The 26,246-nt window shown below is 43.0% G+C and overlaps 1 protein-coding gene across 3 annotated transcripts in view; it reads left to right on the top strand.

The window, feature by feature from the left end:
- The window catches only part of ATP10A (ATPase phospholipid transporting 10A (putative)), a 215,703-nt gene that overhangs the window by 142,613 nt on the left and 46,844 nt on the right, over positions 1-26,246 (top strand). For 2 of the 3 annotated variants that reach the window (XM_049905514.1, XM_049905513.1), the window contains exons 3-6: positions 6,217-6,302; positions 23,990-24,096; positions 24,898-25,029; positions 26,061-26,191. In XM_049905514.1, the coding sequence (XP_049761471.1) occupies positions 6,217-6,302; positions 23,990-24,096; positions 24,898-25,029; positions 26,061-26,191 (456 nt within the window). Of the gene's footprint in view, positions 1-6,216; positions 6,303-22,758; positions 23,129-23,989; positions 24,097-24,897; positions 25,030-26,060; positions 26,192-26,246 lie in introns of those variants that run through there. The other variant, XM_049905515.1, reaches the window with a different exon arrangement.

The following is a 26,246-nucleotide window of genomic DNA, read 5'->3' as shown; positions in this document are numbered from 1 at the left end:
CTTCAGAGAAGACTTTGTTTTGTCCACTGTCTGGGGGTTCTCAAAATCTGGGATCACCCTCATCCGTTTTAGGGACTGAGAGATTCTGTGCCACTTACATGACTCAAAACTGGGTTGCAGTTTGCACAAAAGCTGATTTACTTCTAGTTCATCCTTCCTCCTGGGGTATAGTTCTTTATGGTCCCATCTAAAATTATGGCTATTAATCAGGCCCTTCTGTTGGTGGCTCTACTCTGTCCTATAGGATCGCTATGAGTCAGATTTTGACTAGATGGCAAGTGTTTTTTTGTTTGTTTGTTTGTTTCTGTTGGTGGAGCCTGTAGTAGACAGAGTAATGTCCCTCCCCCCACCACGATGTCCACGTTCTGATCCCCAGAATTTATGAATATTTTATGTTACATTGAAAGGGGTGATAAAATTTCAGATGGAATTAAGATTGCTAATCAGCTGTGAGTCGGAATTGACCCGACAGCACACAACACAACAACAACAAGAGTCAGTGAATTTTGAGATGAGGATATCATCCTGGATTATCTGGTGGCCCCAATGTAATAACAAGGGGGTGAAAGCAGGAAGTCAGCGTCAGACTGTTGGTGTGGCAGAGACTTGCGCTGCCATTGCTGCTTTGAAATGGAAGGTGGCCACGAACCGAGGAATGTGGGCAGTGTCTGCAAGCTGGAAAATGTAAAGGAATGGGTTCTCCCCTAGTCTCCAGAAGAATTGCAGCCTTGCTGACACTTTGATTTTAAGTCAGTGAGACTCATTTCAGATTCCTGGCCTCCAGGACTATAAGATAATAAACATGTTGTCTTAAGCTGTTAAATTTGTGGCTGTTTTTACAGCAGCCATAGGAAGCTAAAACAGGTCCTGTGCTTCGCATTTGCCTCACTAGTTCTGCTCAGTTTCTCAGCTACCTCTTTCAGAATTTTCAGACACCCATAAAGGAAAAGAGGCCCCAGACACCAGTCTCGCCTTCCTGGGTTTTTGTCTTTTCCTAGACCTTGACTTGATTATTCTTCATCTTTTTGTGAAATCTCTGATACCTTCAGGCAGGTATTTTTAGTATTTTGTCCACTGTCTCTATTTGCCCTCAGCCAGAGGTATGTTCCAGATCAATGCTGGACAATTTTCCCTTTAAATCCAGATGACTGAGCTCATCTGATTGTGTTGTAGAATTTCACGTTCCTGCCACTGGTTCGCTCCTGGAGCCATTCCCAAGTTAGTGCAAGAGCTTCTTAGCTGACTCTCGTTTCTAGCCCCGTGTCCTGTTTTCTTCTAAAACTGGCAACATACCTTTCTCCTGCATTGCTATTAGTGGACCCTGTAGTTCTTCTGGGACCTGGGCCTCAGGGCCCACGTCTGCTACGCTGCCTGGAGAGAGTGTGCTTGTCTCCAGCCAGGCTGCCTGCTCAGTGGCCACCAGGGGTAACAGGCTCGTTGCCCTTCACTACATCTTTGTTTATATCATCACCTAACGTATAGTGATGGAAGAAGGGTGCAGCCTGTGGCTGTGACAGGCTGACTTGGAACCTGGTTATGTGCATGAGCTCAGCAGCACTGCTAGAGGTACCATCATGTAGTAGAATCAAGTTGGAGTAAGTACTGATTCTTCTAAGGGGCAGCTTTAAAGAATGGCCTTCAATTAGGTTTTGAAGTTGCTTTTCTAAAGAACAACTCTTATTGCTTAATGTTTTAATGAACCAGTTCTTAAATCTCGTGAACATTAAATCAAAGGAAGAGTGGGCTCTGCTGACAACCAGCGCCCACTACTGGTGGTTTAGGCATCGTGGCCGAAATGGGGAGAAAGGCTTTTGATTTTGAAAATCCAGGCTTAAACTCAGCACTCGGAGCTTAGCCACCAAAAGCTTTCAGGCTTTTGAATGTGAGACAGCAAGGAGGTAGGGGAACAAAGGATGGAAATGCAGGGAAAGGGTGGTAGCTGACACACACGTTTTCAAGTTGGATTTAACAAGTGGAGCATTGTCTTCGAGTTTCAAACAAGGAAGGGGCCACTTGATCTTGAATGCTTGTACTTATGACAGGAAACCTTGGCAATTAGAGACACCAAACTTGGCAAACTCCACACCCCTTCGTGGTTTCTCTAAAAGCTGTCAAAGGGCATTGAGCTTCCAGAAGCTTCCTCCAGGATGCAGATGGACTGAGAGAGCCCCAGGGAAGTCTTGGCCCTGATGCCCTGCCCCCATCGGCCATTACACTTGAAATAGTGAAGGTGTCAGGAAGAAGTGCAGGTGAGTGTGGCAGCTTACACAACAGCCCTGTACTGCACTATGCCAAATGGAGTACTTTGTAATTGGCTGCTGTGCTGTGTGTGTACTGATACAATTACAACACCTTAGATAATATAACCACAATCTAATATATACTTATGTGCTTAAAAACCCAAAAAACCAAACCCAGTGCCATCAAGTCGATTCTGACTCATAGCAACCCTATAGGACAGGGTGGAACTGCCCCACAGAGTTTCCAAGGAGCGCCTGGTGGACTCAAACTGCCAGCCCTTTGGTTAGCAGCCGTGGCACTTAACCACTATGCCACCAGGGTTTCCACTTCTGTGCTTAAAAAAAAAAAAAGAGCACCTTAAATAATACAAGCGCAATTTATCAGTCAAGTACCGATGTACTTAAAACACCTTAGATAATATAACCACGATCTAATATATACTTATGAGCTTAAAACACCTTTAATAATACAACCACAATGTATCAATTGTGTACTGGTGTACTTAGAACATCTTAGATAATACAATCACGGCTGTTTCAATTGTAGGTTAAAGAGGTGTTTAGGTCTGTTTTGTGATCATTTCTGTTTAGTATTTATTTGTATCTGGGCATCAACTCTATCAGCAAAAGGTTGCTTTGACTGGCAGCCCCTTATTATTTTAGATGTCTCCCACCACCTGGGAGGAGTGCGTACAGGCTTATTCAAGTATTTATTCGTTTAATAAACACTGCTTGATCAGCCACTTTGTGCCAGGGCACATTGTGGTAAGAAAGACAGGCAGTGTTTCTTTTCTCTTTCAGATCAGTGGACTGATGATGTTGATTTGGCAATAGCATCTTTCAGTGAATAAGTTCATTCATGTATTCATTCATTCAGTGTTGGACTGCCTGCCCACCTTAGAATTCCCATAGCACCAATAGCATGTAGCAAATACAAATCAAATCAAAAGTATAAAACGACAGAGTTAGGATAATTATTCCATTAATTTGAGCTAAAATGCTTTGTCCAAATTAATTATGGCATTTTTCACTCTTTGTCATTAAGTAACTGGCTAGGTTAGAGGCTATGAAGAAATTATTTTATATGCCACCAAGTGAAAGTGTGCTTTCACTTGTAAAAGAGGGATTGTGCTTTCTGGAACACCTGAGAAGGGGTGTTTTCCAGAACTACTAGCCCTTCCTCGGCCGTCCCATCTCCCTGTGTGGAGGTTAAGGGGTGCCTGGCTGAGGACAACATAGTATGTTAGATCCATCCAGAATCCATCACTCTTGGCCATGTGCATGCCAGGCTCTGTGCTGGTCTCAGGAGACTGAGCTCTTGTCCTCAGGGAACCTGTGGTCTGGTGAAGGAAGGACAGCCAGCACCACCTGTGCCCAGGGAAGCATGAGCTTTGGTGTTTGTGAGGGGCCAGACAAGCTCAGAGGAGCAGCACCAGCCTACAGCCAGGGAAGCTTTTCCAGAAAGTATGCAGCAGGCATCACATCCTGAAATGCAAGAAGTAGTCATCCCAGTGATGGGATGGGATGGGGTCTCACAGGAAAGCTATGTGGAAAGGTGTGGGTCTGGACCTGGCCAGGTCATCCTGGGTGGCAGGAACAGTTACTTGGAGGGCCAGAAGCAGCAAGGTGAGCTCAGGGACTACTTGGGCAGAGGATTTCACCCTGGGTGGGAACAGCAGCCTTGAAGTATTGTTAGAGCAGGGTCCTACTATGGTCAGATTGGCTTTTTGGATCACTGTGGTCCTGCAGGGCCAGTGATGGGCCTGAGGAAGGAGTAAGACTAAAGCCCGGTAGACCAGTTGGAGACACTGCATATGTCAACATGGGAGCTCCAAAGGCCAGTAAAGGGTGATCCCGTTGCAGTAGGAAGGGGGAGGGGACCTTTGGGGACCTGCGACCTAGGACTAGCAGGACAGCCTATGCAAAAGACATTCTTAGGCAAGTTCCCAGATGCAGAGGGCAGAAGGAGCTGTGTTTTCCATGTCTAACTGTGGGTGGGGATGGTGGCCTTGCCTAGCTCCTGGGCAGGGGGGAGGGGAGTGGGAGGGTGGTGAGCATGGCAGCTGTGCTTAGTTAGATCCCTGTCTCACCAGACCCCATGTATCTGCGTGGTCTCCAGAGACCAAAGTAGGTGATGTCTCTGAAATTTCCACTCAGGAGATAGGACAGAGTCACCCACTGGCTGTGTACTAGTGAATGCCCCGCGTGTGCACGTGGGTTTACAACTTGCCGTGTGCTGGCCCAACAGTGGACACAATGTGAACTGGGTTAACCCACCACTCCTTTTTATGAAGCAGAGGAAGCTTACTGTTGTCTCTACCCTGGGTGTGCACATATCCCATGTCACATGATGGCTGGCGTAACATCACGGATGCAGTCATGAAGTCCTAGGGGCAGAATGTCTTGCTGTTTGAGAGCCACGCAGGCCGTATTTTCTGAGAAAGAATAATAAACAGAGACGAAGCATTTAGAGTCTGCCCTCCTTATCTGCCAAGAATAATCCTGGTGTGCGCTGGAACCCACTACCTTCATGGCCATCCTGGACTGCGGATCTGTGAAGGTCTGCCTGGGAACGCAGTGAGCTGGTTTCAAGATAATCTTCGTGGCTTTAAATAAATCAGCCTACTTGAAATGTAGCCTCATTCTGAAAATAGAGCATGAGGCCATTTCAGTCCAAGGAGAGAAGGGCTGATTTCTAATTAAGGCTTCAAGAAGAGCCTATTAAAGTAGCACTTTAATTTCAGCTATTGCATTGGGCTACTGTTTTCTAGTGAGTCCTCCTTTGAATGTGCACAATGCACTAGAAAACAGTGAAACTGAGTTCCAGAGTCATTACTTTCATGACTGTGTTCTATGCAGAGAAATGCATTGCTGTGGTATAGCAGTCAGTACCTGGGATGCTATAAACAATGGTTATGGCATTTCTGTGGTTTTTAGTCCCTTATGCTTTTTCGTGATGCTTATGTGAACAAAGACCCTTTGATTTTTGACTCTGTTGTGACACTTGAGAGAGAAAAGAGAATGACAGGCTAGAGAAGAGAGAGAGAGAGCTGACTAAAAAAAAAATTAAAAATAATTAATTGCACTGAGCTATTTATACTAAAGGTCTCTGGGTGACACAACCGTTTGCCCTCAGCTGCTAAGCTAAAAGTTGGTGGTTTGAATCCACTCAGTGTCTGCATGGGAGAAAGGCCTGGTGGTCTGCTTCCATAGAGATTATATCCAAGAAAACCCTATGGAACAGTTCTACTCTGCAATACATGGTGTCACCATGAATTGGAATGGACTTCAGAGCACCAGGTTTGCTTTTTTGGATTTATACTAAAGGCTTAGTTCCTATCTTTCCTTTCCCCACCCCTCTTCTTTCCCCACTTCTGAGCTTCTAATATATACAAAGCACTATTATATCTATCAGTGGCGAAATTTAGAATTAAAGATTTCCTTTTTGGTGAGCTGTTGTTTTTTTAATTGAGAAGAATAATAAATTGTTGCCTTACACGAGTTCTTTAATTCTTTTTCATCAAATATCTGTGAGGAATTTAGTGTAATTGGGGAAATAGTATTTTATTGTAAGTTCCTTTTTTCCCAGGTTTAATTTGCTTCTCTAAATATGTATAGAAAATTGGAAGGTTCCAGTCTTTCTTAGAAAACCCATTCATCCCTGGCCATTTTTAGTGGTGCACTTTGCTATGTCTCATATTCTCTTATTTTATATTAGAGCTACAGTCATTCTAGGCACTTACTAACCAATACTATTCTAGTAATTGTCCCTTATTAAGGAAGTATTAGTCATTATTTGCTACAAAAATGAAAAAATCCTGTGTTAAGTACTCATGTGTGATTGGCATTTTGCAAAGATTAGCGAGCAGAGTTCTTCCATGAGACTTTGCCGTGGTGCAAGACAAACAGACCAGTGCCTTTTAGAGTGGAACAGCCTGGCCCAGACTTCTCTAATGTGTGCATGCTATTATTTTAGGTCTCTGAATTCAATCCCTTGAAGTTCACCAGCGTAATCGAGTGTGAGAAGCCAAATAACGACCTGACTAGGTTTCGTGGTTGCATGTGAGTATTGTGCATCGGCCCGTGCCTGTCCTTGTGTTTGAGCTCTGTGTGTCTGTAAACACACACACACTGAAATATGCATTTAGTATTCTTTGCCATATGATATAGCCTTTTGGGAATGTTGCCCAGAGTGTAAACCACCTTGTCTGCTTATGGGACTGGTTTGTAAGATCCCATCACAAGAGGAGGTATCGAAGACACCTGTGATAAGAAGTTGCTGCTTGTCCTATCTCTACTGGCACTGGGAAAATGCAGGCAATGACAAGGGAAGCAAGGCTGGCTATACGTGCCCTGCTAATGGAAGCTCAGGGCCATGTAGGAGGACCCTGGGCTGACATTCATTCGGTCACTGGACAAGAACTTAATGAGCACTTACCATGTGCTAGGTAGTGTCCTAGGTCCTGGAGATTACGCAGTGAAGTCAACAGACAGAAATTCCTGCTTTCATGTTTATTTCAGTCTAGTGAAGAGAAAAGAGAGAAAATAAACAAAAAAAGTAAGTCATATATATATCCAGCACATCAAATAGTCCAGCCCCTTTCTCCAAAACAGAAAGAGACAATAAAAGGGTGGTTAAATGACCCAGATTGGACATAGGCTGGTACTTGTTGAAGCTTGGCTATGGTTACATGGGAAGGAATTATACTATTGTCTCTACTTCAGTGTATATTTGGAAATTTCCATAATAAGAAGTATGTGTGTGTGCGTGTATGTGTGTACATGCTCACACGCACATGTTTGTGCTGTGTGTGCCCAGTTGGTATGGAAAAAAATAAAATGAGAGAGAACAGGGAATGGCTTGCTGGTGTGGGGGTGGAGTGTCCGTTTGTACCTGAGGGCAGTCGGGGAGGGTTTCATGCAGAACGTAGCATGTGAGTGAGGGCCTGAAAGACATCAGGGTTGACCTGCCCCCAACTGGCTGCTAGACTTTTGTGCATCTGTCTGGAATCCTCGAGATGCAGTCCTCTTGTCTGGAAACTTGGGGCCTTCTCCTCTGTCTTCATGCGCTGCGGTGCGAGCTGACAGCAGACGCTGATCTCCTACCTCCTGACCCAGGCTCAGAGCAGCTGCCATAGACATGCAGGGGTGTACCATGGCTCTCGGCTTCAGAAAATGGGTCCGACTCTGAGAGTTTGGAGTGTAGGTTTGAATCTTCCGATTTCCTTACATATCCTACATCGCCAGGTAGTTCCCATCACACAGCAGTCCTTCAGGAGAGCTGAGTGTGAATCAATGAAAGAAAAACTGTTCATGGTAAAAGGCAACATTTGTCTGCAGCTGAGGGAAAGTCCCATCGCCCAGTAAAATTGTCATTATTCTTGCCGGGAGATTAGAGGTTGAAAAATGTTAAATCACCCCTTAAAGGACCTAGTTAAAGGAAGTCCAAACTCATAAAAAATGTTAAAATATAATCTATTAAGGCTTGGGGTGAATATTCAACTACCTACACGTAAGTGGTATGCTGTAAATTTTAGGGTCTCTCCCCTCTACAGGCTCCTTGTCCGCTTGTTCTCAGGAATACATCTAGATGCCCCCATTCCCAGTACCGGAACGGGTGCATTGGTCCAGGCCACTTGAAGGAACAGATGCTGGGTCTCCAAAGACACCATAACCCTAAATAATTACTGTGAATGGAGGCTTGACAACCTCTAGAACTTTCTCTGGGCATTCTTGCTTATGGGTAATTTTAGGGTGCCAACTCTACCAAAGAAAAAGGAGATCCACTGCTGGTAAGATTATAAAAATGGTACAACCAACTATGGAAAAAATGTATGGTCCTTCCTCAAAAAGCTAGGAGTAGAAACACCTTATGATCCAGCAATCCCACTCCTAGGTATAGACTATAGAGATCTAATATCAGTGACATGAGTAGACATATGCACACCTATATTCACTGCAGCATTATTCACAATAGCAAAACTATGGAAACAACCTAAGTGCCCATCATTGGATGAACAGATAAACAAATTGTAGTACATACATACAATAGAATACTAACCCCAAAAAATGAAACCCTTTGCCATTGAGTCGATTCCGACTCACAGCAATCCTACACAGCTATAAAGAGTAATGATGAGTTCTTGAAACATAGTATGGATCAGTCTGGAGGACATTGTGCAGACTGAAATAAGTTAATCACAAAAGGACAAATATTGTATGATCGCACTTTTATGAAAAAGACAAGAAATCAACATCCATTGGTGGTTACCAGGAATGGGAGGGAGAGGGAAGGGGAATCACTTTCTAGATAGTATTTACTTGTTATTTTTGGTGATGGGAAAGGCAATACCAAATGCAGGTGAAGTCTGCACAACGTGACCAAGACAAATGATAACACTAAGAAATACACAGGTATAAGGGACATTTATGATAAATGCTTTTATAACATATAAAATTTTGCAACAACAGCGATAACAATCAAAAAAATTTGTGTGGGGTTACACAGGTAAATATGTATGCATATATGTATATAGGAAGGCATATGTGAGTATATGTGTGTGCATGGATAGCTGTATCTGTGAAAAAAACTCATTGCCATCAAGTCGAATTTGACTCACAGCAACCTAATAGGACAGAGTAGAACTGCTTCATAGGGTTTCCAAGGAGTGGCTGGTGGATTTGAACTGCCGACCTTTTGGTTAGCAGCCAAATGCTTAGCCACTGTGCCAGGTGTATCTGTAGGTATATATATATATATTCATGTTTGTGTGGGCTACATATATAAATTTTTTTTTAATATATGTGTATGACAAAACTCATAGGGACACAGTTACAGATACTTCCTATACATAACCAAACACCTCGTGGGATTGCTTTACTGGGTTTGAAGGTTTAGGACCATAGTCTCGTGGGACAACTTGGTCAATTGGCATAATATGATTTATAAAATTTATATTCTACATGCTAATTTGGTGAGTAGTGTCTTAAAAGCTTGTGAACGGCCATCTAATATACAACTTATCAGTCTCTACTCATCTGGAGAAAGAGAGAGAAAGAAGTAGACCAAAGACTCAAAGAAGAAACTACTCTACAGGACTAATAGCTTACACAAACCATGTCCTCATTTATCCTGAGACCAGAAAAACTAAACGGTGCCTAGTTACCACTACAGATCGTTCTGACCAGGGACACAATAGATGATCCCAGATAGAATGGGAGAAAATTGTAGAACAAAACTCAAGGTCTTAAAAAAAAACAGACTTACTACACTTATGGAGCCTAGAGGAACCCCTGAGACTGTTGCTCTGAAATACCCTTTAAACTTGGAATTGTAGCCACTCCTGGAGGTTACCTTTCAGCTAAATAACAGATTGGATCACAAAATAAATAATATAATCAGTGAGCTCTTTTAACAAATCATCTAAATGAGACCAAATGGTCAAAATTTACCCTAAAGCAAAGATAAGAAGGTAAGGGTGGGGAGGGGCAGGGAAGCCAGATTAATGGAAGCAGAGCAACCAGAATGGAAATAATGAGAATGTTGACACATTGTGAAAAATGTAACCGTCATTGAACAGTGTGTATAGAAATTGTTCAATGGTAACCTAATTTGCTGTATAAACTTTCACCAAAAACACAATAAAATATTATTTTAAAAAAGTTTTTTAAAGAAAAAGGAGAGATGCCTTTATTTTCAAAGATTGTACTTCCAGCTCATGGTCTTTCTTTTTCCTTCTCCTGTGGAGTTCCCCTGGAAACCCTGGTGGCATAGTGGTTAAGTGCTACGGCTGCTAACCAAAGGGTCAGCAGTTCGAATCCAACAGGTGCTCCTTGGAAACTCTATGGGGCAGTTCTACTCTGTCCTGTAGGGCCACTATGAGTTGGAATCGACTCGACAGCACTGGGTTTGGTTTTTTTTGGATGGGGTCCCCCAGAACGTCCCCAAAAGATTCAGGGTTCATGTACTCTGACAGTTGTGCTGGCTGAGGATCTCTACCCCTCTTCTTGGACACTCCTTGCTTCCTCTGTAATTATTCTGACACTGAAGGGCTCGGTCATAAGTCAGTAGGGTCTTGTTCTGCCCTCAAGGAGGCACCTTGATAGTAGGGGTATTAAACAAGTCTAGCGAAGCACTGAGGCAGGCAGACTCTGGAGGCAGCTCTTCCCACCTAGATAACCTTGGGCAAACCACTTATCTTGACTCATCTGTATAATTGGACTCCTGTCATATTATTGTAACAGTTAACTGATGTAATACACAGAAAGCATTTAGAATGGTAGCCGTTTATTAAATACTGGTCACTACTATTGTTGTTGCTTCTGCTGTTGATGTTACTATTACATACAATAAAATAAACCAGAGTGAGTGAGAAGGTTCAGGAAAGAGGTGTAGGTGAGACCTGGAAGGGTCCCAGGGAAGGGAGATCCAGTTGAGGAGGCTGTTGGGCATGTTTGTCTTTAAGGTTCACATTGGGAGGTACTGCGGTGGGGGGAGGTATGGGTTGAGGCTTCCCACAAAAAGGCATTAGGGCAGCTACTCGGTTGCAAAAAATAAATGTAATCTTAAATTCAGTGGGGAGATGTGAGACCATGTTCGAAGTTGGGACTGAGGGTAGGAGAAGAAAGGAAGAGTGAAGATGAAGAAATCTGGTAGTTCCACCAATTAGGAGCCTTAGAAAATACTCACCAAGAAGATAATTAGGATAGGCTGGGGCGGAGGGATCCAGAGGAATTGTAGTGACGAGAACTGCTCTTTTTAGAAATGGGGCTCCAGGAGGAGCACCCCGGCCAGAGATGAAGGCCTCAAGAAAAGAGGAGAGTTCTTGTTCCAAAGATAGAAGTTAGGATGAAAGCCTGGCAGGTGGGCTCAGAGGGAGGGAGATAGGAGAGCGTGGGGACCAATCATGCATGGGGAGCTGGTGATAAATGAGAAGTGGTGTCTGTATGACCTGAGGCCGTCCCCAACCTATGCAGAGCTTCTGTCTCCTCCTGCACGCAACCATCAGCATTTGTCTACCCCTGGGCACCTGGGAACTGCCTCTTGAGTCAAGACCATCTGTCCACCCTGAGCCTGGCCTGATGGAAGGCTTCTCAAGATGAATGCTGGTAACAAGCATCCCCAGCAGGTAGGCATGTCCTCAGCTGCTAAGTTGCCCAGAAAGAAACGCTGGGAGAGAGGTTTCTTCTCCCTGAGTAAACCCCGCCCCACTCTACGTTCTAATCTTGCCATGCTTGCTTCTTACTTTTGGCAAGAAATCATCCTTCCCTAAGGGTTTTCCCCAGGGGCCAGGGCTTGCTGATGGCCTCTTTGCAGCACAGAGACTCTTGATCAAGCAGCGTCCTATACATTCAGGCTTTTGCATACTCTCTGTTTCCCAGGCAGGAGCATTTTGGATTAGCCACAGGGTCATCAAGGTAAGGACAGACCCTCTCTCAGCTGAGAGCAATGCAGGCAGGATCTCCAGAGGTAGGATGTTCTAGATTGGCCTGCAGCCCCCAACAGTCACGTTGAAGGGCACCACTGAGTGTGCAGAGGAGGAAGGGAAAGGGAGAAGGCAAATCTCATGATGAGGGATGCAGGACCAGTTCATAGACTTGGAATGGGCGGAGGAGGAGGCTGCAGCCTTCATTTTGGTCGTGATGGTCTGTGGAGGTGGACATGGATGGTGGGAGCTAAAGGCGAGTGTGTGGTCCAGACTCAAGAAGCTGATGAGCCATGGAGCTGATGGACTGATTTGTTGGATTGTTTGTTCCCTTTGCTAGCCCAGGCTGGCCTCTTGTGACCCTTGACAAGGCAGCTGCTGCAGGGAGGCCTCACTGATGCAGTGAGGAGCCTACCCTCTATACTGCTTTTGCACATGCCTGCAAGTCGTGCTGTTACTTGGACAAGCTGATCCAAATTTGAGACTGGAACCATTTGCACTTTAAGAACTGAGCTTGGCTTTGTCACAAGAAGGCCTGAGTATGAACTCAGGCACTCCCGCCCCAGGCAGGTGGTCTTAAGAAAGATGTCTTGCTTTTCTGAGTCATGGCTTCTTACTTTGGGAGATAACAAGGCCCACACAATCAACCTCAACAGCTGATGTGAGAAACAAGTGAAAGAATGAAGCCAGATAGAAATTGAATCATCCCTGCAAGAGTGAAGTATTGGATGTAGTGGGTGATTCCAGGTCTGTGACATACACAGAAGAGGAATTTCTATAGAGACGGAAAGCAGATTAGTAGTTAGCATGCGGTAGAGAGTAGAGAGGGGGATGAGTAGAGACTGCTAATGGCCGCTGGGTTTCTCTTTGAGGTGATGAAATTGCTCTAAAATTAGTTTGTGGTAATGATTGCACAACTCTTTGAGTATACTAAAAACCACTGAATTGTACAGTTTAAATGGATGAATTTTATGGTATGTGTGAATTGTGTCTTTTTTTACTGTGCTTAAGGTTTTTTTTATTGTGAAAGTTTACAGTGCAAATTAGTTTCTCATTAAACAATTAATACACAAATTGTTTTGTGACATTGGTTGCCAACCCTGTGATGTGTCAACACTCTCCTCTTCTCAACCCTGGGTTCCCTATTTCCAGTCATCCAGCTTTCCTGTTCGTTCCTGCCTTTTCATTTTTGCTTTTGAGCCAATGGGCCCATTTGGTCTTGTATACATGATTGAAACAAAAAGCACATTCCTTATGTATGTTATATTTAAAAAAAAAAAAAAGCCTGTTGCCATCTGGTTGATTCCAACTCATAACAACCCTATAGGACAGAGTAGAACTGTCCTATATTTTCTCCCACTCTATCTGAGACCTTCTGCTGTGATCCCTGTCAGAGCAGGCAGTGGTGGTAGCCAGGCACCATCTAATTGTTCTGGGCTCATTTTTTTTTTTTTTTTTTTCAGTCTGCTGGAGTCTGTGGTAGTTGTGGTCCATTAGTCCTTTGGACTAATCTTTCCCTTGTATCTTTAGTTTTCTTCATTCTTCCTTGCTCCCAAAGGGCTGAGACGAGTGAAGTATCTTAGATGGCCACTCACAGGCTTTTAAGAACCCCATACACTATTCACCAAAGTAGAATGTAGAACATATTCCTTATAAACTAAACCAGTGTCGCCGAGTCGATTCCTTATAAACTATGTTATGCCAATTGAGCTAGATGTTTGGAGACCGTAGTCTTCCGCCCTCAGCCCAGTAGGTTTGGATCTGTCTGTGAAGCTTCTGTGACTTTGCCTTGGTCAAGTTGCGCTGACTTCCCCAGTATTACGAACTGTCGTACGCATCATCAAAATTACCACTTATTTACTATCTGGTTAGTGTTTTCCCTCCCCACCTTCCCCTCACTCGTAACTATTAAAGAGCATTTCTTTCTGTGTATAAACCTTCTCTTGAGTTTTATAGTAGTGGTCTCATACAGTATTTGTCCTTTTGTGGTTGACTTCTTTCACTCAGCGTAATGCTGTCCAGATTCATCCATATTGTGAGATGTTTTGTAGGTTCATCATCGTTCTTTATCGTTGCATAGTATTGCATTGCGTGTATGTACCGTAGTTTGTTAATCCGTTCATCTGTTGATGGGCACTTAGGCTGTTTCCATCTTTTTTGCTATTGTGAATAATTAATGCTGCAATGAACATGGGTGTACATATGTCTATTTTTGTGGCAGTTCTTATTTCTGTAGGCTGTATTCTTAGGAGTAGGATTGCTGGATTGTATGGTATTTCTATTTCTAGCTTTTTAAGGAAGCACCGTATTGTTTTCCAAATTGGTTGTACCATTTTACATTCCCACCAACAGTGCATAAGAGTTCCAGTTTCCCCACAACCTCTTCAACATTTGTTATTTTCTGGTTTTTGATTAGTACCAACAATGTCAGAGTGAGGTGGTATCTCATTGTTGTTTTGTTTCATATTTCCCTAATGGCTAGTGATTGCTAGCATTTCCTCGACTGTCTGTTAGCCACCTGAATGTCTTCTGTGGTGAAGTGTCTGTTCATATCCTTTGCCTATTTTTTAAATGGATTGTCATTTTGTTGTAGAGGTATTGGATTTTCTTATATAGATTAGAACTTTGTCAAATGTCATAGCCAATTTTTTTCCCCCAGTCTGTAGGTTCTCTTTTAACTCCTATGGTGAAGTCTTTTGATGAGCAGAAGTGTCTAATTTTTAGAAGATCCCAGTTATCTAGTTTATCTCCTAGTGTTTTTGTATTGTTAGCTATGGTTTATATCCTATTTCTGCATATATTAGGGCGCCTAGTGTTGACCCTATTTTTTCTTCTACAATCCTGATTGTTTTGGGTTTTATATTTAGGTCTTTGACCCATTTTGAATTAGTTTCTGTGTATGGTGTGTCATATGGGCCCTGTTGCATTTTTTTTTTTAACAGGTGGACATCTAGTTTTGCCAGCACCGTTTGTTAAAAACTGTCTTTTCTCCATTTAATGAGCTTTGGGCTTTTGTCAAAGACTACAGGTGCATGGATTTTTGTCTGGGTTCTTGATACTGTTCCGTCAGTCAGTGGGTCTGTTGTACCAGTAACAGGCTGCTTTGACTACCGTAGAGGTCAGGTGGTGTGAGGCCTCCTTCTTTGTTCTTCTTCAATAAGGCTTCACTTATCCAGGGCCTCTTTCCTTTCCATATAAATCTAATGATTAGTTTTTGCATCGCATTAAAGAATGCTGTTGGTGTTGGGATAAAGACTGCATTATATTTGTAGATCACTTTGGGTAGGATTGACATTTGCACAATGTTGAATCTACCTATCCATGAGCATGCGGTGTTTTTCTATTTATGTAGTTGTCTTTTGTTTTCTTGCAGTAGTGTTTTGTGGTGTTCTTTGTATGAGTCTTTTACATCCATGGTTAAATTGATTCCTAAGGTTTTTTGTTTTCTTTTTTTAGGGTCTATTACAAATGATATTGCTTTCCTGATTTTTTTTCCTAGTTCTCTTTATTCATGTATAGGAGTCCAGCTGATTTTTGCATGGTTACCATGTAACCTACTACTCTACTGAATCTTTCTATTAGTTCCAGTAGTTTTCTTGTAGAGACATTAAGGTTCTCTATGTGTAGTATGGGGACCTGGTGACACTGTGGTTAAGAACTCATCTGCTAACCAAAAGGTTGGCAGTTTGAATCCACCAGCTGCTCCTTGGAAACCCTATGGGTCAGTTCTAATCTGATGGCATCAGGTTTGGTTTTATTTTTGGTTTATGTATAGTATCATATTATTCACAAATAGGGATAATATTACTACTTCTTTACCAATTTGGAAGCCCTTTATTTCTTTTTCTTGCCTTATTGCTCTAGCTAGGACTTCCAGCATAATGTAAATAGGAGTGGTGATAAAGGGCATCCTTGTCTTGTTCCTGTTCTCTTTCTCAGGGGCAATGTTTTCAGCCTCACTCCATTGAGAATGATGTTGGCTGTTTGGCTTTGTATAGATGCCCTTTATTATGTTGAGAAATTTCCCTTCTCTTCCTATTTTATTGAGAGGTTTTACTAGGAATGGGTGTTGAACTTTATCAAATGTCTTTTCTCCATCAATTGAGATGATCACTCGATTCTTTTGTTTTATTTATGTGGTGAATTACATTGATTGATTTTCTAGTGATGAACCATCCTTGCATACTTGGTATGAATTCCACTTGGTCATGGTATATATATATATATTTATATATATATCTATATATATATATCATCTATGTATATATGATGCTGAATGCTGTTAGCTAGAATTTTGTTGAGAATTTTTGCATCTATATTCATGAGAGATATTGTAATTTTCTTTTTTTGTGGTATCTCTGTCTGGTTTTGGTATCAAGGTTATGCTGCCTTCATAGAATGAATTCGGAAGTATCCCTTTTCTATGTTCTGAAATAAGTTGAGTAGTACTAGTATGAGCTCTTCTCTAAATGTTTGGTAGAATATCCCAGTGAAGCTATCTCTACCAGGACTTTTTTTGTTTGGGAATTTTTTAATTACCTGCTAGGCTGCTAACCAAAGTGTCGGCAGTTTGAATCCACCAGGTGCTCCTTGGAAACTCTATGGGGCAGTTCTACTCTGTCCTGTAGGGTTGCTATGAGTCGGAATCAACTCGACGGCACTGGGTTTGGTTTGGGTTTTTGGTTTTTTGCAATCTCTTCTCTTGCCATGGATCTGTTCAAATTTTCTACGTCAGTTTGTGTTAATTTAGGTAGGTAGTGTGTTTCTAGAAATTGGTCCATTTCCTCTAGGTTTTCAAATTTGTTGGAGTATAGTTTTTCATAGTAGTCTGTTATGATCCTTTTTATTTCAATTGGGTCTTCTGTAATGTCCCCCATTTCATTTCTTATTTGGGTTATTTGCATCTTCTTTTTTTTCCCCCCCCTCAGGTTAGCCAAAGGTTTGTTGACTTTGTTGATCCTTTCAAAAAAACTACTTTTGGATTTGTTGATTCTTTCTATTGTTTTTCTATTCTGTATTTCATTACTTCTGCTCTGATCTTTATTATTTCCTTTCTTCTGGTGGCTGTGGGCTTCTTTTGCTTTCCTCTATGTGTTTGAGTTGTGTAGCTAATGTTTTGATTTTGTCCCTTCTTTTTTGATGTGTGCGTCTATTGCTGTAAATTGACCTCTGAGCACTGCCGTTGTTGTGTCTCAAAGGTTTTGGTAAGATGTGTTTTCATTCTCATTTAATTCTAGAATTTTTTTTTATTACATCTTTGATTTCTTCTATAACCCAGAGGTTTTTAAGCAAGGTGTTACTCGGTTTCCATGTTTTTGACTTTTTTTTTTCCCTTGCTCTTCCTAATTTCTATTTTTATGGCACTGTGATCGGAGAAGATGTTTTGTATTATCTCAGCATTTTGGATTTCGTTGAGGGCTGCTTTGTGACCTAAGATGTGATCTGTTCTAGGGAATGTTCCATGTACATTGGAAAAGAATGTATACTTTGTTACTTTTGGGTGGCGTGTTCTATATATGTCTGTGAGATCAAGATTGTTGTTTCTGGCCTTTGAATCTTCTGTATCTTTGCTGAATTTCTTTCCAGGTGTTCCGTCCTCTACTGAGAGTGGTATGTTGAAGTCTCTTACTATTATTGTGACTGTCGGTTTCCCTTTTCAGTGCTGTTAGTTTGTTTTATGTATTTTGGAGCCCTGTCATTGTGTGTGTAGATATTTATTATGGTCATATTATCATGATGGATTGTCCCTTAGTCGTTATATAATGTCCTTCCTTGTCTTTTATTGTGGATTTTGCCTTGAAGTCTATTTTGTCTGAGATTAGTATTGCCACTCCTGCTGTGTTTTGGTTGCTGCTTGCTTGATATATTTATTCCATCCTTTGATTTTTAATGTATTTATGTCTTTGTGTCTAAAGTGTGTCTCTTGTAGACAGCTTATTGATGGGTCCATGTTTTTTATCCATTCTGTCACTGTCTCTTTATGGGTGCATTTAAGCCATTTACGTTCAGTGTGATTATCAGTACGTTGTGAGTTTATTGCTGCATTTTGTAATGCTTTTTTTGTGTGTGCTGTTGGCATTTTCTTGGTTCCTCTTACTGTCCTGTGTTGAGTTCCTTTTGGCTGTGAAATTTCTTTTCATTTTGTTATTCAAGATTTTGTGTTTACTGAGACTGTTTTTATTCTTTATTTTGATGAGTATGTTTGTTAACCTTCTTTGTGGTTACCTTGAAATTTACACTTACTTTCCTAAGTTTGAATCAGTCTTTTATGACTTGATATTGCCTTGACTTCATCTCCTTTTGAAAGTTCTATACCACACCGTGTATTCCCCCTTTTATTGTTGTAATGTTGTTGTTATTTACAGATTGATGTCTCTGGTTCCCTGTTTTAAATCTTTTAGCTTTGTTTTATTCTTAAGAGTTCAGTACCTAGGTTGGTATCTGGATGATACTGACCTGTGTCTTAGATTGAGGTGGTTGTCTGATGTCATTTGTTCTGTAACTGAAGGACTTCTTTTAATAATTCTTTTAAGTTTGGTTTGATTTTTACAAATTCCCTCAATTTCTATTTATCTAGGAATGTCCTAATTTTGCTGTCATATTTGAGTGATAATTTTGTAGGGTATATTATGTTTGGTTGATTTTTTTTTTTTTTAAGGTTTTATGTATGTCATCTCATTGCCTTCTTGCCTGCTGAGTAATCAGAGCCTAGTCTTATCATGTCTCCTTTGTATGTGACTTTTCATTTCTCTCAACCTGCTCTCAGGATTCTTTCTTCGCCTTTGGTTTTGGCAAGTGTGATTATGATATGTCTTGGTGACTTTCTTTTGGGGTCAATCCTATATGTGGTTCATTGAGCTTCTCGAATGGTCAGTTTTTCATCTTTCATGATATTAGGGAACTTTTCTGTGTGGATATCTTCAATGATCCTATCCATGTTTTCCATTTTCTCCCTTTGTTCTGGAACTCCAATCACACACAGATTTTTTGCTCTTGATTGTATCCCACATATTTCTTAGGTTTCTTCATTTTCCTCATTCTTTTCTCTATTTTTCCTTAAATAAAGTGGCATCCATGGATTTGTCTTCAATTTCACTGATTCTGTCTTCCATTGTTTCAAATTTGCTCCTAAAACCTTCTATTGCATTGTCCATTTCTGAAATTTTGTTGTTTATCTTTTGCATTTCTAATTGCTGTTTTTGTATGATTTCTAATTGTTTATTTATTTTTGACATTTTGTTCTTTTATTGTTTTCCTGAATTCTTTTATTGCTTTGTGTGTGTTTTCCTTGTTTTTGAGCTTGGTTTATTGCTTGTTCATCTGTGGGCACGATAGTTCTCACACCACCTTGTCCAGGTGTTCAGGGCTGATCACTCAGCTATGGTGCAGCAGGGCAGGTCCATCTAGGGGTGAAGGGGTTGAGGTGGCTAATATACGTGCACCACAAACTGGAACCAGGGACTGTTGTCCCCAGCAATTGGGGCTGCTGGGATGGTGTTGTTCTTGCTGCTATTCACCAGAGGGTTGGGGGTTGCAGGCATGCTCCTGTGGTTACTGTTTGAGAGAATCTGGGCTCCTCCTTGAGCTGCAGCCAACAAATGTGGTCTTGCTAAGCCCTGGATATCCCTGTACCATACCTCTATCTCCTATTGGGAATACTATGAAGGTGCCCTTCTACTTCCTTTGTGCGGAGTTTTGGGGTTTATTCCAAGATGACCATGCTGCATCATGACATTTGTCTGGGAACCTCCATTCTGTATCTCTGCTCCTTTAGTGTTTTCTGTCAGTTTCTTCTTCTCAGTGTCTTCCCATCTAATGCCTTATCCCTTCATTTAAGGTTCAGGGTTCCAGGATTAATGTCTGTGTCTGTGTTACTTAGTTTTTTGAATATTTGTTGCAGCGGGATGGCTTAGTGCATCTGACTAGTCTGCCATATTGGCCTCTGTGAACTACATCTTCAAAAAGCTGTGGGGAAAAAAGAGAATCAAGTGTTAGGAGCTTCATTATTCAAGTGCACTTTCAACACTTACTATTCCTTAAAATAAATTGCCATAGCTAAACACTAATGAAATCCTCAAGTTAGAAACCATGGAAATAAAATGTTCTCCACCACATCAGTTGCTCCCAGTTTCCTGTTCTCAGAGCCCCCTGCCCAGGTCATTTGATCCCAGAAGAGTCCCTGTTCAAGGAGACTCAAACCTGGGCCTGTAGCCATGTCTCAGCAGCTCCAGTTGCCCCTACATGGCTGTGTTTGACCAACTTCATGATGTATGTGTTCTTTGAAGCCACAGTCAACTGAACATTTTCACTTTTCCCTAAGGAATGAAGAGGTTTGCTGGTTAATCATTTGATGTAAAATATTTCAAATTGGAAAGCCAGTTCCCGTTACTTCAACCCAAGTTCTCCACCAAGCTGTATTCTGAGCTTTCCTTTTTGCATGCTGCCCAGTCTTACATGACCACACAGGGTCGGAGGTACCTGTTAGCCCACAGAGATGGCCTGGGTGGGGTTTTCATGGCCCCCACTTCTCCCCACCCAGTGTGGGAAGGAGCTGTTTGGATAGAGCTTTGTGTATGGTGTGTCCAAACTCTCCTCATTGCCAAGGAATGCGAAGTAAGATGAGCTGTAATCCCATCCACTAGACTCTTTAAAATTCGGATGTATTTATTTCACTTCAGCACCTTTTATTTACATATCTCAAGAAAACCCAACATCAGTTTGGTCATTTCCACATTTTTTTATGTCAGATAAACAAAAATCTGGATAAGCATTATTTTAAAGAAACTTCTGCCTAGGATTTGGCTATGAAGGAAGTGTCTAACATTCCTTTCTCCCTACCTGTGTCAGTCATGGTTCCCTTAGGAAACAGACCACTCACTCAAAATCGTATAAGCTGAGGAACAGTCCAGATATACCACTAGGCCCAGAGGTATGAGGGGAGGAGCGGCTACTGAGGAGTTGTGTTTAAGGCCAACTGGATAGACACAGTTGCCCTTGGTCAAGGGCAGAGCCAGCTCAGTATCCCTTAATAAGTGTCCTATCCTCACTCTGCTCCCTCCATTCCTCCAGTGTCCTTCCTCCAGACATTGAGTTAGATGTAAGGGATGCAACATGGAATAAGATTATAACAGTTGCTGTGGAGTTGACTCCAACTCACAGTGACCCCATGTATGTCACAGTAGAACTGTGCTCCACAGGGTTTTCAATGGCTGATTTTTGAAAGTAGATCATCAGGTCTTTCTTCCAAGGTGCTTCTGGGTGAACTCGAACTGCCAACCTTTTGGGAAGCAGCCACCCAGGGACTCAGGAATAAGATATAAGGAGCGCATATTTTAGAAATGCAGACAAGGACACACAAAAAAAATACTTCATAGTCTCCCCACTGGAAGGCCTAGGAGCTTACCCCAGAGATGTTCCTGAAAGCTGTAAAACCTGAGTGGTGTCTAAAAGATGGCTGGTAGATAGAGAGGCCAGCATGGGCTACTTGATACAGGCTGGACGGTACTGTGTGTGCCTAGAATAGAGAGCCTATGGTGGGTAGAACCTGAGGGGAGCTGCCAGGAGGGCAGGCCCATGATGCCAGCTCATTCAGAGACAGTGAGGGCCGTGCAGAGTGTCCCCTGAGAATGTGAGGTTTAGGTTTGCATTTTGGAGAGATTGCTTTGGTGGAAATGAACATGAGGGCCCAAGGCCAGTAGCCTCAAGGTAGGAGACGGCTCTGGAAGCCTGAACTCAGGTAGTGCTACACAGAGATGGCGAGGAGGTAGCTAGCTAAGGAAACAGCCAGTGAGGAGGTGAAACAGGGCTGGTATTTGGTGGGACGTGAAATGAGAGAAGGGCAGTCATGGTGGCCACCCAGGTCAATGGTAGGCTGCTCACTGGGACAGAACAGAGAGGGCCCAGTCTCTGGGGTTCCAGGAGGCCATGCATTTTGGGCATTTGCTCTCAGACTTCTGTCAGGAATATTGCATCATGTTTTGCAATGGCCTGGGTCTCTCCACCCCCCACCCTGCCACTCCCCATACACCTTGTGAGTGGTGGCCTCTCAGCCCTCTCTCAGAATGGGGTTTCTGTCCCTGGTACTGCATGTTTCCACATGCTGGAACTCACACAGTGGACACTCCAGTGCACCCCATTTCTTATAGAAAATGGGGTCAGCGGACACAGCGTGTTCTGAGAAAGGGCAGATGGTCAGGGCACTAGGAGCTAAGTACTGCCATTTCTAAAGAGCCTGAAGGTGGCAATTTGCAGGGCACAGTGGGTGTTGTCTTTCTTTGTCTCTGGAAGATTTTGACTTAAAGGTAGCTGGCTGGGTGAGTGGAAAGATGCATGATCTTGAACTGGCTCATCCTCAGTCAAACCAGTGCCATCCAATTGACCCCAACTCATGGCGACACCATGTATGTCAGAGTAGAACTACTTCTCAGAAGTAGCTCACCAGGCCTTTCTTCTGAGATGCCCCCAAACTTTTGGCTTATAACCTAGCGTGTCACCTGCACCACCCAGAGACTCCAAGTGGCTCAAGCCAAGTGTTAAAGGAGGTCATTCCTTCTCGTGCCAAGTGCAGCTCAAGGGTTCATTCTCTTACTGTGTCTGCATGTCATCTTCCATGTGCCTGCTTGGCCCTAGCCGAGTGGTAAGGCAGGCCTCCAGCATCCTCCCGGGACTCAGCCATTTGCTCAGGACCAGAGTCGCTGTCTCGGTCCCGGCCACCTGCCTCTACGGCCATTGTCCTTGCATGGGCTGGTGCACCTGGTGGTAAGGAGTCAGTTGAAAGCACTGTGATTGTTAAAAATCTATGTCATGTCAAAAATGCTTACTGTGACCAGCTTTCTTGCTTTTGTTTGGTTTATCTCTGCTCTTAGTAAGCATGACTGGAACTTTAATTGAGATGATGCATTCATCACCACTTTTCCAGTGAAATCCCATGTTTCTGTGTCTGGCTCTGCCCTGCGATGCCCACACAGCAGAAGTTCTCTCCCATCAACATCAGGCAGTGTGGAGCAAAGCTTTTTCATGGAATGTCTTGTATGTGCTGGTCTCTTGTTGTCTTCAACCTCTTTTTAAAGCAAAACCTGGCTCTGTTGGGATTGCTGAAGAGGCCATGGACCTGGTGCTGGGTGACGTGGTGCTGGCCATGGGGGTCATCACAGGCTTACAGGAAATGCATTCCCACAGCGAACATTTATCATTTATCTTCTCTTCTTCACCAAATGTATACACATTATTCCAGCTGTAAATTTGTATATATTTGTGTTTGAGGTTTTGAGATGGCACTTGCTCCTCATGCTGGGTGACCAGGGTCTGGATTGACTTTGGCCATGAGGACTGGAGTAGCAGGAGGTGCTTTTTCCAGAAAAACCCTGTGGCCACCTCTGTCTGCATCTCTCCAAACCAGCTCTGCTGCAGGGTCAGTGGGAACAATCGCAGGAATTGGTGGAGAAAGACCTGCAAATGCCCTTGGTGAGCTGCTTAGAGCACAGAGAGGGTGTTTGAGCCATGGGGGTGTATGGTGCTTGTGTGAAAGAGGGGTGAAGGAGGGGCTTCCTGAAAGGCAGGCCTTACAGCCGCACTATCTGGTATAGGTCTGCCCGAGCCCCTGCTCTCGTTCCCAAAACCCAGGATTGCCTCCCCTGTGAGCTGCGTGCCAGGCTTCTGGGATCATGCCCACCTCATTCACCATAGGTTCTAGTGTGGCTGCCTGGCCACCGTGGGCAAAGACTGAGTCAACTCCAGTGGGGCAAGGGGACAAGTCTGAAAACCAGTGGCTTAGACTTGAAAATCCTTCTGAATTTGAGTCATAAGCAAACAGAATTCTTAAAACTTCTTTGTAGAAGGTACCACATCTCAAATTAAATACGTTAATACTTCTGGCAACTTTATGACTCTTCATAATAAGGTAAAGAGGTGTAGAAAATGTTGCTGAAACCAGTGCCACCCTATTTTCTAGAGAAATGCTTGCATTCTGTGACAACACGAGGTTCTCTGCTGGGAGTCACAGTTCTCCTTGAGTCGCAGTAGATGCATAGAGATGGCAGCTTCCCAAACTCCCTAGCTGTGGTCAGTCCTATTGTAAAAACAGCCCAAGGACAAAGGAAACAAATATCAGGCTTCCCAGATGCTTCTCGTTGTACAGTTGGTAACAATACAAGCAGCTTACTCTCAGCTCTTATAGAGATCCACTGAGACAAGCCCCAACTCCTAGAGCAGCCTATCCCCACACCACCCCCAGGTCTCCTGTTCCCACTGCCTGCCCAGGCAGTATGATTCAGATGTGAGGCCTGCATGTACACAGGGTGACTCCTGCCTACTGTCCTTTGACAGCATCCATGAAAATGGGAAGAAGGCTGGACTTTATAAGGAAAACCTGTTGCTGCGAGGATGCACCATCAGAAACACTGAGGCAGTTGTTGGCATAGTCATCTATGCAGGTAGGCATGGGGTGAGAGTGAGGTGCTACGCTGTTTCAGTGATGTGCTTACCTGCCTTGTTAGTCACTATGTTCCTGAACATTTTTCTGTAGCTTTTTCTTTCAGATTGCACACCCATTGTAAAAATACACACACATATATATATCCACCCTAGAAAAAAATATATATATGCATGCCACACACATACACTCACTGTAAAAATGTGTGTGTGTATATATGTAAATGTATATGCATATATACCATCATAGAAATACATGCATATATATACCATTGTAAAAAACTAAACCGAGCGGAACCTGTTGCCATCAAGTGGATTCCAACTCACAGCAACCTTATAGGACAGAGTAGAACCGCCCCACAGGGTTTCCAAGGAGCGGCTGGTGGATTTGAACTGCAGACCTTTTGATTAGCAACCACTATGCCACCATGACTCCATATATACATACATTTTTATATATATATATTTTTATATATATATTTCTACAATGGTATATACATATATGCATATATACCCATTGTACAAATTTTGGTAAATCATGAAAATATAAAGAAATGAAAGATAAAATTCTTGTGATAATACCTCAGCCAGAAGTGTTCTCTCAACATTTCAGCATATTCCTTTGCATTCATTTCTCCATGGTGTTTACATATTTAAGGCGAATTTTATACCCTGCTTTCTCTACTGAGCTTATCGCGTTAAGTGTCATTTGATGGTAGCACACGCTTCCTTCTGCGGAGTCAGCATAACTCATCACTTGACTGTTGGGTGTTTGTTCACGACTCTCTTCGCCCTCCGGACAGGACACGAAACCAAGGCTCTGCTCAACAACAATGGGCCCCGGTACAAGCGTAGCCAGCTGGAGCGGCAGATGAACTGCAACGTCCTCTGGTGTGTCCTCATCCTCGTTTGCATGTCTCTGTTCTCGGCTATCGGTAAGTCCCGCAGGCTGAAGAAAAAGACCACAGGCAGGCTTTGCCCCCTTGCAGGAGAGGGTTGCTGGATTGGCAATGGTTGTCCTGATCCACTACTCTAGAAGTCAGACATTTCTCATGGACATGACCCAAGAGAGGTTGGCACGAGCACAAGATGCCCAGAAGAAAGGGCTCAGCAGAGTAATGTCATCTTTCTAATTGCCAAATTCTTGGATGGCCGAGTGGCATAATTGCACCAGTAGTAATGATTCCGTACAAGAAGTACCAATGAACTGACCATGATCTAGGAATAATAGCAGGAGAAGCACAAAGTGCTACTAACAAGAACCCCATGAAAAGGGGAAAAATCATTAGGATCCTAAGAAGGGGTGAGCAGTTATGTCATGTGTGTCCTTGCCACCCCCAGAGCTGCTGTGAAGCCTTGCCAAGCAAGCGTGCAAGGCCCCAGTAACACCCACAGTACGTCACCCATCTGACTACAGTCATGCACAAGGTGCTGCCCAGCGGGATGTGACTTGGTGTTAGAGAGCTCACTGACCAAAGAAGACATACCCTGGGCATGAGAAAGTCTCTCTTATCCAGTAGGTGTGGGGTCCAGCAGACAGCCTTCAGTGTATCCCCAAGGAAGGACACTAGCGGGCAGGGTTAGCACCTCCTGGCCATCTTTTTAACAAGCACCTCCTGAGACTGGTGTTTTCTGAGACACAAGCTGGGACAGCCCCTTCTCTGGGTTGATGCGGTCGCCTGCCTGCTTAGTCCACATACACATGTGTTCTCATCAGTGGTGGAAGTTGGTTCCAGCAATGGGAAACCACTGTGAGGAAGGAGCCAAGTTTCACCTCCTTCCTGCAATATGACATTGGATGCCAAGAGTACGGGGTATTTTTGCTTTCTTACATGGCAAGGCAGGCTAATAAAATCAAATGTACTCACATTGAGTAAGTCATCTTAAGGTTTTGCTGTAATTTACATGAGTAGTGTTCTTAGTTTTCTGTTACACGAATGACGTTTTTCTTTAAATGTTATTACAGGACACGGACTTTGGGTGTTGCGGTATCAAGAGAAGAAATCCTTATTTGATGTCCCTGAGTCTGATGGCACCTCTCTGTCCCCAGTCACAGCTGCAGTTTACTCATTTTTGACAATGATCATAGTTCTGCAGGTAACAGTCCTAAATGTACACAGAATGTGCTTTACTGAAGAGAACTTAAAGGCCT

Source organism: Elephas maximus, chromosome 13, assembly GCF_024166365.1.
Source record: "Elephas maximus indicus isolate mEleMax1 chromosome 13, mEleMax1 primary haplotype, whole genome shotgun sequence".
Lineage (NCBI taxonomy): Eukaryota > Metazoa > Chordata > Mammalia > Proboscidea > Elephantidae > Elephas > Elephas maximus.
This window is presented reverse-complemented; position numbering and strand designations above follow the sequence as displayed.